Source organism: Eleginops maclovinus, chromosome 12, assembly GCF_036324505.1.
Source record: "Eleginops maclovinus isolate JMC-PN-2008 ecotype Puerto Natales chromosome 12, JC_Emac_rtc_rv5, whole genome shotgun sequence".
Classification (NCBI taxonomy): domain Eukaryota; kingdom Metazoa; phylum Chordata; class Actinopteri; order Perciformes; family Eleginopidae; genus Eleginops; species Eleginops maclovinus.
Genome location: NC_086360.1, coordinates 6,485,525 through 6,503,821, shown reverse-complemented (window position 1 = coordinate 6,503,821; position 18,297 = coordinate 6,485,525). Strand labels below are relative to the sequence as shown.

General features: G+C 40.0%; 2 protein-coding genes across 4 annotated transcripts in view; both read right to left on the bottom strand.

Annotated features, from left to right (window-relative positions):
• rasgef1ba (RasGEF domain family, member 1Ba) overlaps window positions 1-18,297 on the bottom strand; it is a 119,517-nt gene that overhangs the window by 26,616 nt on the left and 74,604 nt on the right. The window contains exon 1 of one of the 3 annotated variants that reach the window (XM_063897875.1): window positions 2,692-2,967. The exons of 1 other annotated variant lie outside the window; for it this stretch is intronic. The gene's annotated coding sequence lies outside the window, so the exon portion shown is untranslated. Of the gene's footprint in view, window positions 1-2,691; window positions 2,968-18,297 lie in introns of those variants that run through there. One more of the 3 variants, XM_063897876.1, reaches the window with a different exon arrangement.
• On the bottom strand, window positions 7,863-12,080 carry LOC134872936 (uncharacterized). Its single transcript, XM_063896303.1, has 3 exons — window positions 11,940-12,080; window positions 10,332-10,955; window positions 7,863-9,364 (listed from the first exon to the last, which is right to left on the bottom strand). The coding sequence occupies exons 1-3, from the start codon at window positions 11,986-11,988 to the stop codon at window positions 8,877-8,879; spliced, it is 1,161 nt and encodes a 386-aa protein (XP_063752373.1). The 5' UTR covers window positions 11,989-12,080; the 3' UTR covers window positions 7,863-8,876.

The following is an 18,297-nucleotide window of genomic DNA, read 5'->3' as shown; positions in this document are numbered from 1 at the left end:
GAGGAAAGGTGGGGTGTAGTTGGGGTGCCACATGTCAAGTCCCCTGGCCTGACAAAAGCAAACCCTTAACACGTTGCTGTTGGTTTAGCGTGGCTGCAGGCTGGGTGGCAGTAGAAGGTAAACAAACATAAAGCCACAGCTTGCCTTCCCACTTTTGGGAGGAGGGTGTTAAGGTTGGATGGATGGTTTTACTTGTAGCCTTGCTGTCTGTCTGCATAGCCATCTGCCTTAATGTGTGAAAAAATAATGTGGTTCATCTGGATTTTAAAAGTTTTCTGCCTTTCTGTGTGTTTCTACTTATCAATAAAGGTTTATGCACTCAAAAAAATGGAGCTGTAAACAGACATACAAATTCTCACTCACTGATTCAAAATACCAGGAACTAAGGAAGGACTACCTCAAAAATATATACCATGTAAAGATTGTCTTAGCCACCATCTTTAAATCATGTTATTATTAGAAAATAAGTCTATTTTAACACTCTTTTAGTCACTGTTCCTGCTTTTTTCATTGGCTAAAGACCTAAATGCTGATTATCACATGGCACTGAGTCTCCAAGTATTCAGGTAAGACTCTTGCTACTCTTAAGGGGTGTGGACTTTCTTCACTTCTTCCCAGTATTTATACTCTGCTAAAACAGGCAACTTGGAAAAATGTAACTGAAAGAAACAGGGGATTTTTTTAGTGTTGGGCCATTACTCACGTGAAGGTTACAGAAATGTCAATGTCATTCCCCTTTTTTCCCTGGATAGGGACTTTCGAAAGAGCAGGGCAGCAGCTTAAAAAGCACCTAACCTATTTGGGCGCATGTCATATCAAGAATAAAATCCCTGCCATTTACGTGAAATTGCCGTCAAAGGAGGCAAACGATGACTCAAGGTAATTTTGCCTCCAAACGTTAAGGTTGGGCTGCCTCAACAGAGGGACAATGATGGAGCCTGGGCTATCAGAGAGGCTCTTCCGCCCCGCCTGCAACGTTAACAACCCCTCATGATGAGCACCGATCAGCAGTTGAGAGGCTGTAAAGAACAAAAATCCCTGAATACACAGAAAATCGGCCCCGTGGCTCAAGAGACATACACACACAGCCAGACACTCACATTTACTGCTTTAAGCACTTCCCTGGTGACTTGTTACTGATTCCAATACTGTCCTGCAAACACTGAGTCAACGCAATACAGCTCAGAGATGTGTGATGTCATAAAACATCCATTGCAGCCATGTGCTTGAGAAGTTTTTTCAACAGAAAGAGGAGAAGGTCAAGAAGGTATTTGTCTTTCCTTCATTTGGGCTGGATAAGGAGGCTACAGCAGTGTGGTGCAGGCACAAAGACACTACAGGACCAACAGTAAATCAACAGCTCCCCCTTCTACTGTATAAACAGTTAAGGGCATGAGGAATCTCACTCATCCATGGCTTGGGGAAATGAGGGTGAGAAATGGCTGAGTGGCTGCACACAGGGTTGAAGAAGCCATCATGGAATAGTGGAACTAGTCTAAATAAAGATGGCTGCTTGGTAGTGTTGTTGGAAGCTGGTGTGAGGTTGGAAGTACTTAAAACTAGACTAGGCTAAATAATATTAAGTCAAAATGCACCTGTCTTGGAGGGTTGCACGGACAAGGAGGCTGTTCTGCCACAAGTGTTTTCACTAAGAGGTGTATAAAATACAATTAGTTTAGTTTTTAGCCTAATCCACAAAATTTTGCCCCCAATTTAAAAAGACTGCTTTCAATTTGTCAGGACTTCTTTCACAGTTATTTAAATATGACTTATAACCAAGCGTTCCCTTGTTTTTATTCCTGGGAAAACTAAATAATAAATCCCCAAAGCACCCTTTAAATGTTTCAATGCACCTTTTGAATGTACAGTTACATCACATATTAGTTTATTGTGACTTCCAATACCCATTTCCACAAAGTATCCACTTGTCTGCATTCAATCAGGGAACCATAAGCACTAATGCACGACACCAGAGTACAGAAGCAATCATGTAATCCACAATAACTCATACAAGGGTTTCCATAGGAGGCCCTCTTGCATTGTCAGCCATCCAGAGTCCTGCCAAAGCACCAATAAACGGATTTAACTAGTCAGCACATTAGGGTAACCCCAATGCATGCTTGTACTACAGAGCAGTGGCACGGAAAGCCAAGGAGAGTCGGCCAGAGGTCCTCAGGAGAGATGCAGGATTAACTTGACTGATCCCTCACTGTCTTGCAGGAGAAGAGGCGGGGAGGGGGGAATCCTCTTAACCAGAAGATATTGGGGAGGTGGGGGTGTTAAAAATAGTCCGCCATTGACACCGATTAAAAATCCTATTACTGCGGTGCATTTAGGAGTCACTTAGGGGGAATAGCATACCAACACAGCTACATATTGACAGTAAATGTAGGGTATCATTTCATGGTTTGTTTTGATTCACAGGTTTGGAAAACTCAATGAAAGCCACCGCCAACATTCACACAGCATCAATGGTTAATTGAATGTAAAAAATAATAATAACATTTGCGTTTACATTTAAGGATTGTATATCAGGGGTGAGCTCGTTCACAAACACTACCTCTGGTAATAAAGTGCGCTCTTTTACCACCTGCGCGCATTTTGGGCAAGCTCCACCGCAGGTCTCCAAAAAACATACCATTTCATTTAAAAGCCTTAGACACAAAGTGTTCCCACAATCACTCGGCTCACCTCAACAGGTCTGTAATCCAAGTGCAAATTCCCGTCGTAATTCCGAAAAAGTGCAAACCGTGTTGAAACAGCAGACTATCTCCTTTACATGTGAATAAACCCGGGCAGTGAAACTTAGCAGCGCCTGCCCACTCCGGCCACCCAATGCAGCATTATTCAGGTGCAAATGAAAGAAGGAAAAAACCTGTATTCTCCGTCTGAGAGCAGCGCGTTTGTTCGGAGAAGGAGACTCCGCATGAATAGTGACAGCTCCGGCTGTGTCGCTCCGCAGACGCCTTCTCTGGTGTATATGAGCACCGGAGCCGCGAGCAGCCTCAAGACTTTATTGTGAGGGGAGAGGCAGCAGCCAACCAGAGGAGAGAACTCCTTCCACCCCCACCACCCCTCCTTGTATAGTTCATTCTCCCCCTTCTATCTCGTTTTCAATTTCATTTCCCTTTCCCTTTCTCCATCAAAATTTCCCTTTAACTGGTGTCTCTTCTATCTGTCTCACTCTTCCTCTTTCAGGTTTCGATTTGCAATTCTGTGTGCTTTATTTAGCCTTAGGGAAAGCCAGTCAAAGTGTTAAGAAATCATCTAAATTCACATGACAAACTAATTTAAACGTTTTCTATATTCTCAGGTTTAACATAGGTTTCTGCCTGATGTCGATCTATGTTTTTTTTTAAATGTCTTTGGATAGGTTGGTTTACTCAAGTATTATTTTAGCTAAAGGCTATACGTATGTGTGTGCGTTTTCCTATGCATTTTAATGTAAGAACACTGCGTTTATTTAGAAAAGTGCAGTAAATGTGTTCCCTTGCCTAGAAATGGGTCTATAGTAGGCCTAATTCTAGCTTCCCTGTCAGGTTGTAGCCTAGGCGTAGTTGTTCATGTTCACCATCTTTGTTATTAATGCAGAATCTGTTGGAAATGGAACAAAATCAAAATTGTTCTGGTATTCGATTTTAGTCTGAGAAGTATTGAGCAGGCATTCTGCAAGAGGTGAACACAATGCAAACACAAAATGCGATCTCAGAACGCATTAGCTAACGGCCTGACGAGGACTTAGTTTTGTTTTAGCTAAAAACATTTGCTTGTAAACTGTTGCATTTCTAGTTGTCAAATGGACTGTAAACATCAAGCAGCCCACATAAAATAAAGTTTTGGCCCAGATTTGTGCTGGGTTCAACATAACCTCAAAAATATTTCTGCTTTTCCCAGTGGTTTATTATCATGACTGATAACTATTGGCTTCTATCATTTGGATTTGAGCATGTTAGCATGCTAAAATGTGCTAGTAAAGGCTCAACACAAAGGACAGCTGAGGCTAACAGGAATAGCATTAGTTTTTAGTTTGCTCATTAATTCAAACTGCTGAAAAATTAGAAAATGCACCTGATGATGGAAGTAAACAGAGAGGATCATCTAAATTATTACAATTATTCATGTGGGCAACTTGAATATTTAGATATAATAACAATCAATCCCATGGCTCCCAATATATTGCACTCCCTCTATATTTTACCAAAGAACACAGATGTCATTATAAGAGTTAAAGTCCAGGGATCATCAAAGTCAGTATTCATCATCTTGCAACCATGAATCTCTCGACCATATGTCATGAAAATCCAACAATTGTTTCAGTTTTGACCAAAGTGGTAGACCAACAGGCTGACATTGCCGACTATAAAAATAGTAACAATAACTGCAATAACCATAATAACATGCTCATTATTAGCTTGTGTCCTGCAGCGTAAAACTCACTTTAAGCTAACAAGGTAGCGACTTCATGCTTACCCATAAATATTTTAAATGTATTCTCTTTATATTCTCTTGCACCCTTCCCTCCGCCTTTCTCCCATTTTTATCTCCATCCATCCCTCCCTCCCCCACCCTCTCTTTTGTATTCCTACATGCGTCCTTCTGAGTTCAAGTCATGTTATCTGAAGCTTCATAACCAACGAAAGAAACAAATTATAATTGTACAGATTATATCAGTGGGAATAGCTGTCGCCTGAAATGAAACTGAACAGCTGAGTCTCTTTCTTTGTCCCCAACGACTCAAAATGTCTTTTCAGAGACGTTCGTTTTTGTCCACTAATTCAAGGTGACAACAGAATCTTGTGGGTGGCAGATAAAAAGAAAGCTGCCTTTGGTAGGGAAATAAAAAACGATGTTTCACTTTGTATAAGAGTACTGAATGAGGCTGAATTATTGGATTTTTACAACAAAAGAAATGTGAAGGGATTAAATGAATTAAACATACAAACCACAATCATTAAACTATATTAAACCCATTGATGCCATGTTGTCAGGCAAACCCTAATCTTGGCAGTGTCACAGTTTACTTAGCTTTCATTTACCCAGGCAATCAAAACTTTACTCTCATCTAAAATGACAACCTAAAAGAGAAGGAATTGGAGTAATGATAGAGAAAATAATGCTTTCATATCTGCAGATAGTCCTGCATTATTCCCCAGACTTTCTTTCTCAGTACACTACTTAATTGTTTCCTCTTCTTTAAGGCAATTCTGACAGAGAACAACATACAAGGGGTCTGTTTTGCCGCTGAATTGTTTCTGCTTGGCTGACTTTCTCCGTATTTCCAAGCAGAGTAATAAGCCAAGGTAAAATAACAGCAAATCATTCCAAATCTCGTCAACCTCCAGAGGTATTACATAATCTGGTATTAAGGCAGATTTACGTATATGCACTAATCCAGCTTTTCTCTCGCTTAAATTATCGCACGGAGTCTGACGATAAAGAGCAGGATTGCAGTCATTAGGTTGGACTCAATCACAGTATGCCCGCAGACACCACAAACAATGGTCATGCTTGAACTAGGATATCATTTAAGGTGGACATTTTGGGTATTCAGAAACAGTATGCGTTTGGCCAGGGTTAACAATGCTTTTAACTAAATATATTAGCTAATTCACTTTGAGTCTTTAAAGAAGGCTGTGGTGGCACTCACATTTGAATTCAAACAACTCCCTGTATCGAGAAAACTTCATTAGACAAACAGGTTTATATTCCTAAATTAGATACACAAAAAGCAACATTTTTCAGAAGAAGAAGACCTAGAAAATGCAGGCATTCTTATATTTCCATACCATTTTCTGTCTATCAAGTCATTCTGATTTCCTAACCCTGTCTGATACTGAATTGACTATTTCTCAAATTTACAAAAACTATAATGGCCCTATGCTTTTCCTAATCCTGTAGTGTGTTAATAGGATTTTGTGAATGTAAATGGTCTACAAAGGCTAAAATCCAAAACTTCCCCCCAGACACACAGTCCACCCTCCTGCCTGAAACACATCCATTAGACTCCTTTGTTTACTCCTGTAACATAATGACATTGTTATGTTATACTTGCAGTTCTATTGGCTAGTGTTCCAAAACAATGTACGTGATGGGACATTTCTGAATCATCTCTAAGCAGTTGACCAATCACAACAGAACCGGCCAGCTAACCAATCAGAGCAGACTGGGCTCTGGTTTCAGACGGAGGGTGAAAAGAGGTGCTGCAGCACAGAAAGGATGAGAAAAATAAAGAGCTTTTTGAACATTAAAGCATGGAGACATGCATAATAGGCACCCTTTAATTGGATCATTTTAATGGGACTTTCGTTTGTACTTTTAACATAAATAGGAAGCATTGAATGCATAAAGTGTTGAGAATAATAGTGTGGTTTTATAAAAGGATAAGAGACAGAACCCCGGATGTTATTAACTGGTCCCTTGTCTCCAGTTATTTTGCAAAATGTGCAGTTTATTTTCAGCGGTGGATCAAGAATCAGAATTTGAAGCACAGTAACTGTGTATATGAGTGAAAATAATCCATATTGTGTGTGTTCATGGTAATGAAGAAACCACCCAGTGAAAAACCCCAAATTGATAAGTTTTTAGCATTTCTTTTTAACTTTGGAGCTCTATGGTACAGAGGAAAAGGATATATCAGGCTTTGATACACACACAACACAGTAGGACACTTATATAGTTAGCTTTGGTCTTTTCATGGGATTTGTTGGCAATGAGAAAGCCATAGTACTCAAGTACTCCTGTAAAAGAAAACCAGCCTGACCAGTGTTGATTTTGATCCGGTTTCAGCGTTTCAAAAGGTTTTCCAATCCAACTCGTTCACGCTGCCGTCAGCCTGTGTTGGGTCGCAGAGTGAAAGATTTCCTGTTTGTCTATTCATATAACAATCAGCTGAGGCAGCTTTCAGCCTGAGGGTTTAATAAATAGGACTCTTGTGAGTGCAAAGCAAGGCGTTGCAGTAAGAAACTCCTGGTCACAGCTTTAACAGCTAAATGATATTGCAAATCAGACCAGTGTCTACAGCATCACTACCATGCTGTGGGACTGAAGACATCAGCTGTCTACTCTTATGGAGAAAGCCTGTCTGGAGTGTCAGAACTGTGCTAAAGGTCTCTTATGCAAGCCTGACATCCAAGCTGATGTACTGGATTTGAAATGTTCCTGGGAGGGAAATAAACAAACATTGATTTTATGCTTTTTTTGTGCTACATTCCTCATGTAGCTCCAACACAGAGCATTGAAATGTTTCCCATTTGTGCCGCCCCTGTCACAGTTCAGTGTCTCGCTCACGGAAACCCACTCGAACATCCTGGATTATTAAAGTTGCTTTTCTTTTACAGAGGGAAATAAACCTGTGAGGTTTTCTTCCATATTGGCACTAGAAATAAAAACTTGTTAGAATCCCGATATTTACATTTTGCTTCACTCCAATAATATCAGAAGTGTCACAGAGCAAGTCTCCATGCTATGGTTACATTTCATACGTCATAATTCTTCATAATTTAACAACATCTTTAATAAATATAATCAAACAAATGGACACAAAAGTGGCTTTCTACACAAATAATCGCAAACTGCATTCCCAGGTATGACGTCATAAAAAGCAGGGTTATAAAGCAATGATGATGCTTGATAAATAGGGAAGATAAACTACCTGTGACTACTGTAATCCATTGTCCCGGGGGCGAGTGCTTAAGACAAAAGCCAAATGTTATTGGTTGTTAGTGGTAAAGGGAATTAACAGCAGTGAGGAATTCTTCACTTGGGCTGTTGGGCTACTTTAGCAACGTGTCAAAATGGCCAACTATCGGAACAGATTCCATTATTACCAAGAAGCAACAAATAGATTTCAGTGGAAAGCGGAATGTGGTTGAAAGTGTTCTTTATTTATTTATAGTACAGTTTATGAAACTGTTTTTTTACATTAGGTGCAAAGAAATCCCCTCTAAGACGGAAAACCGAGAGAAAAAGAAAATCCCTTTGACCTATCAACTGTAGTTTCTCCTTCCATGCTTTCTGCGCACTTCCCACTAGCTGTCAGTCAACTCACATCATCTTAAAGACTTTAGGGCAGGGGTGTCCAAATTACGGCCCGCAGGCCATTTTGAATCGGCCCTCAGCAATTTCTAAAAGTATAATGGAATATGGCCCACAAATTGAACTTTTGCTTGTCTTATATTGTACTTCTCAAATATATATGTTCAAATATATTAATGAGCAGAATTTTCAAATCAATTTAGTCATTCAGAATCTAAAAAAACTTTCTAACAAATCTTAGTTGATAAAAAAAAGCCCAATTACTTATTTCTATAACGAGCTTGAAATTGAACCTTCATACTTACTCTTATTATCAGCAATCTGATGCTTCTGTTTTAAGGAATGAGCTGCCAACAAAATAAATGAAACCCTAAAGAGAGATTGGATGTAGGCTGTTTGTTCCTTGAACCATTTGAAAGTATCACGCATTATTCACCTACATTTGATTTGTTTTGCTAACTTATAACTTAACTTAGGAGGCAATATTCACCTCTATAAGTGGCCCAGATCGCCGTATATTTTTCTGTATGTGGCCCTCGGTGAAACATTTTTGAACACCCCTGCTTTAGGGTTTCTTCAATAATTTGGTTGAAATAAAAAATTCACTCTGTATACCTCAAGGTCAAGGATTGGGCAGTGGTGGCGAAGTCCATTGGGACTTGGCTTGGGAACCGGAAGGTCACCGGTCCAAGTCCCCGAAAGGCACTGTTCCTTACACTGCTCGCTCACTAGCTGCCTGTAATGTAGCCGTCTCTGCATTACAAGTGCCATTATCTGGTTCTCCCTGAGTTTGCAAACTTTGGTTCAACCGCTGTAAGAAAAGTCCTTGGTGCGAGTGCCTTCTACTTTTCGCCTTTGTTGCAAGTGTGATTTGTAGCCTCTCCTACTGTCTTATTGCCTCCACATTTACACTTTCCTTCTCTGGCTAGACTTGTGAGGAGCTCCAGGACTCGGATTTCGTGCTCCATGCGAGCCTTTTCCCTCCTCTCCTCCCTCTCGGCCGTCTCCCTCTGCCAGCGTTCCTCCCTCTGCAGCCACTGGGAGAGGAGCTCCTGATGACAGCGGGCCTGCTCCTGACGCTGGCTCTCCAGCTGCACCATCAGGCCCCGGGTCTCCGACACCAGCCACTTGAAGCACTCCGAAAGGTGCTTGGGGCATGAGGACTCGGAGGGAAGATGGCCAGAGGTAGGGACTGTGTTGGGGCTTGGATCTGAGAGTCTGGGGAGAGGAGAGGATTGGGTAACAGCAGCTGGAGGAGGAGGAGGTGAAGCAGCTGGAGGTTGAGGTGGTACTATATGTGTGGAAGGACTGCTGTTTTCCACTAGTGAACCTATGACAAAGGATAAAAAACAGTATCTGATTATCGCTGATGACAGGAATATTTTTGAAGAGGAAATTATACCGCTATCAAAAAATCGCCAGCAGAAAATGAATCCATGACTTCGGGAATTGAATCATATATTTAAGCAAAAATGCTTACTTTTGCTTCTAGTTACTAATGTGTCTTTTATTCATCTCATTACATAGTTAACTGAATATCCAAATGTTCTTGACAGATGGTTGGAAAAATATATTTACTGCATTGTCTGTTAATGTGTGAGTGAAGGGCTGAGGAGGAACTTCTTTAATATATGCACATAAAAAATAGCTGCACTTACAAAATGACACTTTTGGTTTGTAATCCTATTTGGTACCAAAATACACACACATTTGACTGCAAGAAGTGAAAAACGCCAATAGTGGTGATGCTGTTTTCTTTTAATATTGAGATTAAACAGTATTTTTTTATTAATTGTATTCCAACACTTTTGTTGCCCTTTTGATAAAAGATTACACTATATTAACCACATATTCACAATTGCATTGTGAAATACAGTATTCAATTGGCAAATCTCAAATACAAAACATATCAGTTTTCCAATTTAATGAATGAGTGTGATCGCATGATTACTTGCAGATCTGCTGTAAGCTAGCTAGCTAACGTGGCATACATATTCATTTGAAATGTACTGACAAATCACTTACAAATATGAAACAAACTACCTCTGGAAGTATGACAGTTGGCCACTTCATATTGTTTTTTACCGTGCATTGGGCCGTTGTAGCAGATTAGCACGAGTCGGTCACCGTAGATAAGGTTTGTAATTCATCATACTGTTAGTAGCAACACAATAAAACTATAAGAGCAGATTCAAGAAGACTTAATGTTTAATACGTGTTTCTTTTATATAACATGTAGCATTTGTTGGGTGTTATTTTTACCCTCTAATGAATGACATAACAAGCACAGTACATACCTGTAATTTCACAATGGATGGATGATTCAGTGTAAACCTCATGATGTCGCTGAGGGAATCCTGTATTGCTGCTGTCAAACTCATCCGTTGAAACGTCTCTGTCTTCCAATTTGACTTCAGAGTCAAGCTGCCAAGACTGACGGCCTGCTCTCTCCTCTAAAGAGTTCAAACGTTGTCTTCCTGTGCTCCCCGAACAGCCCAAATGGTTTTCTGTGTGCGAGTTTAAATCTGTTGGGATAGTTCCTGTGCTGTCAAAGGAGTCTAGGTGCCGCCCCGCCATGCGTCCAGTAGAAACAAAATATGGCCCTCCTTCCTCTGCCTCTGACCTCCGGCCCAACACAGCGTCCATCTCTGCAAAATATTTAAAAGTGCAAGGCTGCGAGCTGCTCCTTTGTAGTTTGGCTCTCACATAGTTAGCCTTGAGAGTTTTGACACGGAGCCGGCACTGGTGTGGACTTCGAGAGAAACCCATTTCACTCATACGTACAGAGAGGTGTTTGAAGACATGGCGGTTGCGAAGGTTTTCCGCCAAACTTTTCTGGATGCGCTCGTCGCTCCAGGCGCACAGCAGCACCTGAGTTTCCTCCACCGTCCAGTTTACCGAGCGCTCAGCTTCTCGTTTTCCTGGGTGAACAGAAACACAGCTGAAAACAGGGAACTACTTCATAATTTATCCTGGTGTTCTTGGGTTAGGGGTCATATTCATTAAGCATAATTAAACGCACATGAACAAGACAAATATCTGATTTGATTTGGAGAGGATCACCATGTATTAAAAACAATTTCAGCAAGATGCCATACTATAACACCTCTTCAAAATGAATTGGTTAAAGCTAGATTTACCTACAGCGCACATCACTTTGTGAACTCTAACAGAGGCTTCATCCAGCACAGAATACCTTTTATAAATGCAACAGGCATAAGGCAACATTATCTACATGTTCAAATATAAGATCTACAATCGAGAACATTGTGGTGTGAAAAGTTTATTTCAATAATCAACCTAAACTTAAAATTCTTGACTTAATGATCTTACTAGAAAGTCAAAAATAAAGGGATCAGCTAAGGTAAAGATGGATTTTGGCTCACCATGAAATATGGCACATAGCAGATAATTTAAGGCGTTAACTAGTTACTTAATCTACATTCATAACAGTGTGCATGTATTGGATACGTATGGCTTCATCTTACTAACACACTTATCAATTAGCTTCAATTGATAGGAGCTGTGAAGTTTTAGGTTCACACATTTAAACATGCTGTCCTTAGCAAAGATCACGTCCTTACATGACTTATACTTGCTAATTAGCCAGATAGCAAGCTGCTAGCAGACACTGGATGTAAACAGCTGAAAAGTTCAGATACATACGGAATGATACTACGATTTATTTAACAGGTTGTCTTTGTACAAGCCAGGCAATTAGCAGAGCGTGTTTACCAGCGGAATAACTGAGGGGAACCAAACTAGAAAGCTGGTTCTGCTCTCTTAACAAACACAGCTAAGGTTAGCGGCTAACAGTTAACGGACCTAGCTATATGACTGATCCCGGCTATCTGCTGCCTGTTAAACAACAAATAACACATGTAGGTTGATAGAATGATTCTTACTTCTGGTCGTTGAAACAAAGCTGGTCGAGTTTATCATCGGATAATTCATTTTAACGGGCTGAAGAAAATGTAAACAATCCTCACAAACACCCACGCTGCTCTCTTCCGGGTTAAGTCGAGTCCAGAGCGTAACGTGGAGTGACGTATGCAGAGTTGTTTGATAATATGAAAAGCATTCACAGGAAATACAGAAACACACGAATGATGACAGTTATGACAGGTCCCATATAATTCTCATTTATATCGTGTACTTAAAATGTATAACATATTCTTATTATGGCCTGCAATGTTCCCGTGAGCCCTATATTGCATTTTTACAGATCCTATGAATATTTATTTCCCTCTGTGACCATTAAGTATGTAAGCTATTAAGATACAGAAGGATACTATGAATTTTACGCTATTAATCTCTTTTTAATATGCAGTAAATCAATATTGTCATTTGTGTTGTACAATATTTAACAAGTGCACCATAATATGTCAATATAATGTGCCACCAAAAAACGTTGTGGTAGTTTTATTTAATAAAATAAAAAGAATAAGATATAATCTGAATACATGTATTTATTATACCGATTATGCAATATAATGGCAATGAAAAAAAAAGCAACATGAATATATATATATATATATATATAGGACATAAAATAAATAAAACCAATACAAATATTGCAGGAAATAACAGAATACAAATAAAACAGTGCAAGAGAATGTTGCAAGATGTGCAAGTAAATACAAATAAAATAGAAATAGTGCAAGAAGAGTCTATATACATGTAAATGGAATATGATATATGGGTAAATAAATTGCAAGATGCAAACTGATAAACATTTTACAGAGCTCAGGTATGTTATCCTGCTGAACAAAATGTGTTAAGTACCATGAATGGAACTCCTTGCAATGCTAACTTCCAGATCGTCCTACAAAAATACGCCATCACTCTAAAGATCATGTTTCTTGTATAAAGGTATATCCAAACTGTATTTGGGTCCAGTTGAGACTGACTTGGAATAGAAAGGCCTCAACATGTGCTTTTGTTTCAAAAAGTATTGCTATCCCTTGGCCAGATTCCTTATTGAAAAGAATGAACACCACAAACCAAAACACATTGTAAATAAATGTAAAATTGGGCAGATATATCCATATTTAAAGCTGTCCACAAGCGATCAAGATGCTTTTTAACAGCCAAGTGTGAACACGTCCTCCAGAGGCCACACATTTGTTCCAACTTTGAATGATAAGTGGGAAACATTAAGAGGAAACAGCTCCTAAAGAGGCTGGAGGTGCTAATGGGTCGTCTTGTGCATTCTCTGAATGTCTGCTGAGAGCATTAAGATCTCTCGTGTCCCTCCCTGTATTTCGTCTCCCCAGTCTTTCACCCACGAAACACAGCAATTAGCTTGGGGGAGGCCTAAAGTGCTGCTAATGCAAATTCAGTCTGCTTTCCTGCTGTGACATTTGCATGTTGAGCGCTCAGCCTTTGTTATGTTATAGAGTGACTTGGGATGAGTTTAACAGTTATCTTGAAAGAGAATGCCGGTGTCATTTCCAGTTGGAGACAATTATCTTCTGTTTACATCTCTTTTAGTGTTGTAGCACATGCAATTGTTTGTTTAAAATAATGCTCATTCGAAGAACTCCCTTTTTGGCTCTTACCAATAATTAGATTAGACCATCCAGTTTTATACAAGTATTCTATTGTGTTTAGTTTGTTGTAGCACTAGCTTAGCACAAAGACCACATTCAGCATGTGGTCAGTTTAAAAAAAAAAAAAAGCCTATTTGGAAATGTTTTAAGACAGGTTTTAAAGTCCAAGTAACTTTAGGTTGGAATCCTGGCATTGGTTTTGGTTCCAGCGAAAGATTCATAGCAGAAAGTTGATACTTACGACTTTCCAATGACCCAGAATCTGCATATACTGGTATCTGTATTTGGATTTGAAACAAAATTACTTCAGATGTTGTTGACATTTAAATCACCACTGCATTAACATCTCCCTAACTCTTGTAATTATCAGCACAAAAAGTGAAAAGTCCAGTTTCTGATAAATGTTATTCCTTCAAGCTCATTGATCTTGGAACACATTTTGGTTGGAATAACATTCAGTTTGAGAAATATGATTTTGAAAAAGTTGATATCTTGACACAGGTTTCAACAACCTTAACAAAGTGTTGGCGACATTTTGTACAAAAGGCCTGGGAAAGCTGATGTTGTACTTCTAATGTTGGAAAAAGCTATAAGCTCTACATATATAAGGGAATAACGTTTTTCTTCACACCACAATGCCAAACTCTGACTGCTCGGAGGCACACACACACACACACACACACACACACACACACACACACACACACACACACACACACACACACACACACACACACACACACACACACACACACACACACACACACACACACACACACACACACACACAGTTGCATGTATAAATGATTAACCCGCCACAGCACAGGTAATTACAGAGGAAGATGGGAGCCGAGACAGTCGACTGGACATTCGTGTCATTACTCACGCATGCCTCTGGGCTGCTGAGGAGCATCACACACTACTCTCTCACACAGAGGCTCCCAGGCATACGCAACTCACACAAACAAAGGTAAACCCTATCCAAAATACTGTTCCTCTCTGACCCTAACTGTCCCCTCACATAGACAACATAGACAAATACGTTTACATCCATGACTAAACATTTGTAGCAGCATTTTAAAAGCTAAGTGAACATACAGTATTAAGGTGTTGACAAAAATGTATGTATTGCACATAACAGTGATTAATGCACAGTAGATTGGCAAAAAAGTTATATATTGCACATCGAAAGTTTAATACACAAGATTGTAGCTGTCTGTATTTTGTGGTGTTCTACCAAGAGCCGGTCGTTGTATAGTCTGACCGCTGCAGGAAGGAAGGACAGGTGAGGTTCTACAAGTGCTATGAGTTTCCAACCTGTGATCTTTCTAGTATGTTGTAAGCTTCAATTATCAGTCTTTGTTCTCTTAGGCTTCAGGGGATGAACACGTTACAAAGGAGTATATATGTACACAACGAAACAAAGAGCCTGACCTTTAATATATGGCTGCAATAAATACATATATAAATAAGTACAGAGCCTGTGCTGTCCCTTCTTCTAGCGTGTCTTTTTTCCCGTCCTGTAATAAATGTGAACCATATTTAGAATTTCCCTCATTTAACTGAAGTAATTCAGCCTAAGTTTACACAACAAAAATAAAGCATGCTGCATAACATTTCAGTGTTTTCAACATTTGATACTTTTTTCTGTTCGGAAATTACATGAGATCTGAATGATCGTTCCATGTGAACCATCGATCATTTAACTAACACAAAACAGCACTTTAAAGACGTTTCCTTAGCTTAACCATGTAATGTGGAAGGTGATGGCTCACACACTGCAGAAAATTTACCCCAAGTATCCCACTGTGGAAGCTCAGCGTCCCTGCCTGCATGCCGCTCTTTGGCGGGGACCCAGCACCCCCCCATTTGTTTCATGTGTCCTGACAACCAGCAGCAGTGGAGTTGTTTAGATCAGTGGTAAGCAAACTTTCACACCAGACCCCAAACAAAGACTCAACATGGGAGCAGTGAAGCAATTTGTGGTATCTGTGCTTTTTTTTTTTAAATGCTTGAGACCTCCATAGATTCAGAGTGATGTCAAGCTTGTTACAAAGCACTCATACTGACAAAATTGTATTTTATTGTTTAATCTGCAAAATCCAAAGTAAAAGCTTTAACAGAGCAAAATTAAGTAAGACAAACGGTCCTTGAGCAGCCTGCCTCGTAGGTTCAATAACTTTGACTTTTTTTTTTTCCTACTGGAGAAATTAGCCATGTCTTGTGATGATTTCTGTGGTGTATCGTTGCAGTGATGGGACAGGCCAATGACGACCACTGCAAAACGAAATGATATGTTGTTGTTTGAAACTAAAGAGAAACTGAGTATCTGTTAAGTGTAGTAAATGGTGCCTTTAAGCCACAAATGTCTGCTCATAGAGGTAAGGTTGATACATTTGAAAACATTAGTTTTTTAAAACGGTACACATGTTCTCCCTAGAATCTCTAGCAACAAGTTCCCCCCATATCAAATGGTACGTTTCTTAAATGAAGTGAAGTATGTCTTCTGGTGGTAATTAAAAGCTACTCATTCCCAGTTGATATTGCAGCACCCCAAACAAAAAACATTCTCCCATAGCTGTGATCTCCAGCTTTAAAGCACATGCCTTTTTGCTAGGGTAGGTTGCTTAACCACAGAATTATAAAACCCACATGGAGGAACCACGGCAGGTCATTTATCAGCCATAACATTGAATTTCAAAGCTGTTATGAGGTGGAGTTTTGAGCCCGTCTTTTTTCAAAGCTTTGCTCCAGTCTTTCAAATTAATTACAGAATGCTTGGTCCCATGTGGACACCCTCTAATTTGCTCTCTTTTTTTATAGTAGCCACCAATTTGTAGAGGCCACTTTGACCAACAGCGATCTTATGGCAGCGTATCTGCAGTCCAAAACAATTCCTACGAGAACCAGATGCATCTTCGTGGCCAATGTAATATATCCAACAACAAACAGTGATAGGAACAGAGATAATCTGTCAAGGGTGTGGTAAGGTGTTGGCTTTAGGAGAAGGCTGATAGTTATATATCTTCAGGACTGCAGTGTAATGTACGGTTTTGGTTGCAGGCTTGGTGCACCTTTCTGTTTATCAGCATGTAAGGCTAAAATGATCTTCAATGCCACACCACACTTCCTGTTTGCCTTATGTGAGTTGAGTCTGTGTGACTCTACAAGCATTTCCACTTTAAATTCCTCCTTCCTTTGTTTGCTTCAAACAGGAACTGACAAGCTAAATGTTAAACAAAGAGTTAAAAGAATCCAAAAATACCTCACACTTTGTTGTTCCATGTATTCACGCCCGTAGATAACAACGTCACATTCCACTTAGTCTTACCAAACAGTCAGGGCATTTTAATGGTAAAAGGCATGTTCCATAAACCAGAAACTGAAATCAGAGGGTCGATTGGCGTCAACTGCACCACTTGACGAGGCAGACTAAGGGACTGAACATGTAAGCAGCTAAATGTAGGATTCCCTTGTCATGTTTCTACACCATTGACAGGCTTTGGTCAACAGCTGAAAACACACATCCTCATTGGTTAATGATATTTGAAGTGTCCTGAATCAAGAACACTGCATTCCACAATGGATATGAATCATTAGGCAACATCTCCAGCCCCGAGACTTGGGGTGGAACAGCCTGATATTTAAATAAAGACTGAGCTGAATTGAATTGAACAAAGCAGTGGTGGGCGGTCCAGTAACATCAGTACAAGTTTCCTTTTAATGCTGCTTTATAATCTACTGAATCAAACATAATTATCCAGAAGAGGAAGCTGTCCATCCAATACGTATTTTGGAGAGGAGTTCTACTACATTTCCACATCTCATGGCATATAAGTCCACACATGTTCCTTCTATTCATCTAGGCAGCATTTATTTACTTTACAGATGAATATTTTCCATACAAAAACATATGTCGTGTGGATATTGGCTCATTCTTTCTGCCACTTTGGCCTCTATTGAACCTTGCGGCAAAGCTAATAGGGAAACTATTTGTCATCTTGTGTAAAAGCTTCTATATAATGGATGAAATTAAATTAAAATTCTTCAACTCCAGAGATTTTCAATCAGTTATGGATCAGTTTTATAGTGAAACATCTTTTGACCTGCTAATTATTATTATAAGTTCTAATTGGGAAATCATTCCAGATTTACTGTTGCGTGAACATCAATCTCTTTGAATTCAGTCCTCCAGATCCCAACATCAGACCCCACCTCCCCCTGCTCCCTCCTGCGTTGGGATAACAGGGACTGTTAGGAATGCGTCCGACCTAAGTCACCCAGGCGACCCCCTTTTGGTGGCCGAGGAATGCCTGGCGTTTCCCTGGCCAGGCATTCGTGCTGTTTTCACAGTGCGCACAAGCGTCCACATTTCTCCTGGTAAACTGATCCCGACCACACAAGAGGAGCCCCCTCTCCTCCCCACCTCCTCTGCACAGCCATCTCTCCGACATCCAACCCCCACTACTGTCAATCAACACCTAACACTCAGAGCACAGCTGATCGAAACCACTTGGAGGGACTGCTGGTTCCAATTGAACCAAGAATGTGCTTGTATAACAGTAAAAACTGGGCCAATTCCGCTGCTGTGGGTGGGGTATTCCTATGGCTTTGAACGTATAAGAGGCTGACAGTCAAGCAGATCAAAGACGGTAAAGTTAACTGAAGGCAAACATAAAGCGTTGAGTAAAACCAGTTCTCAACTTTTGCA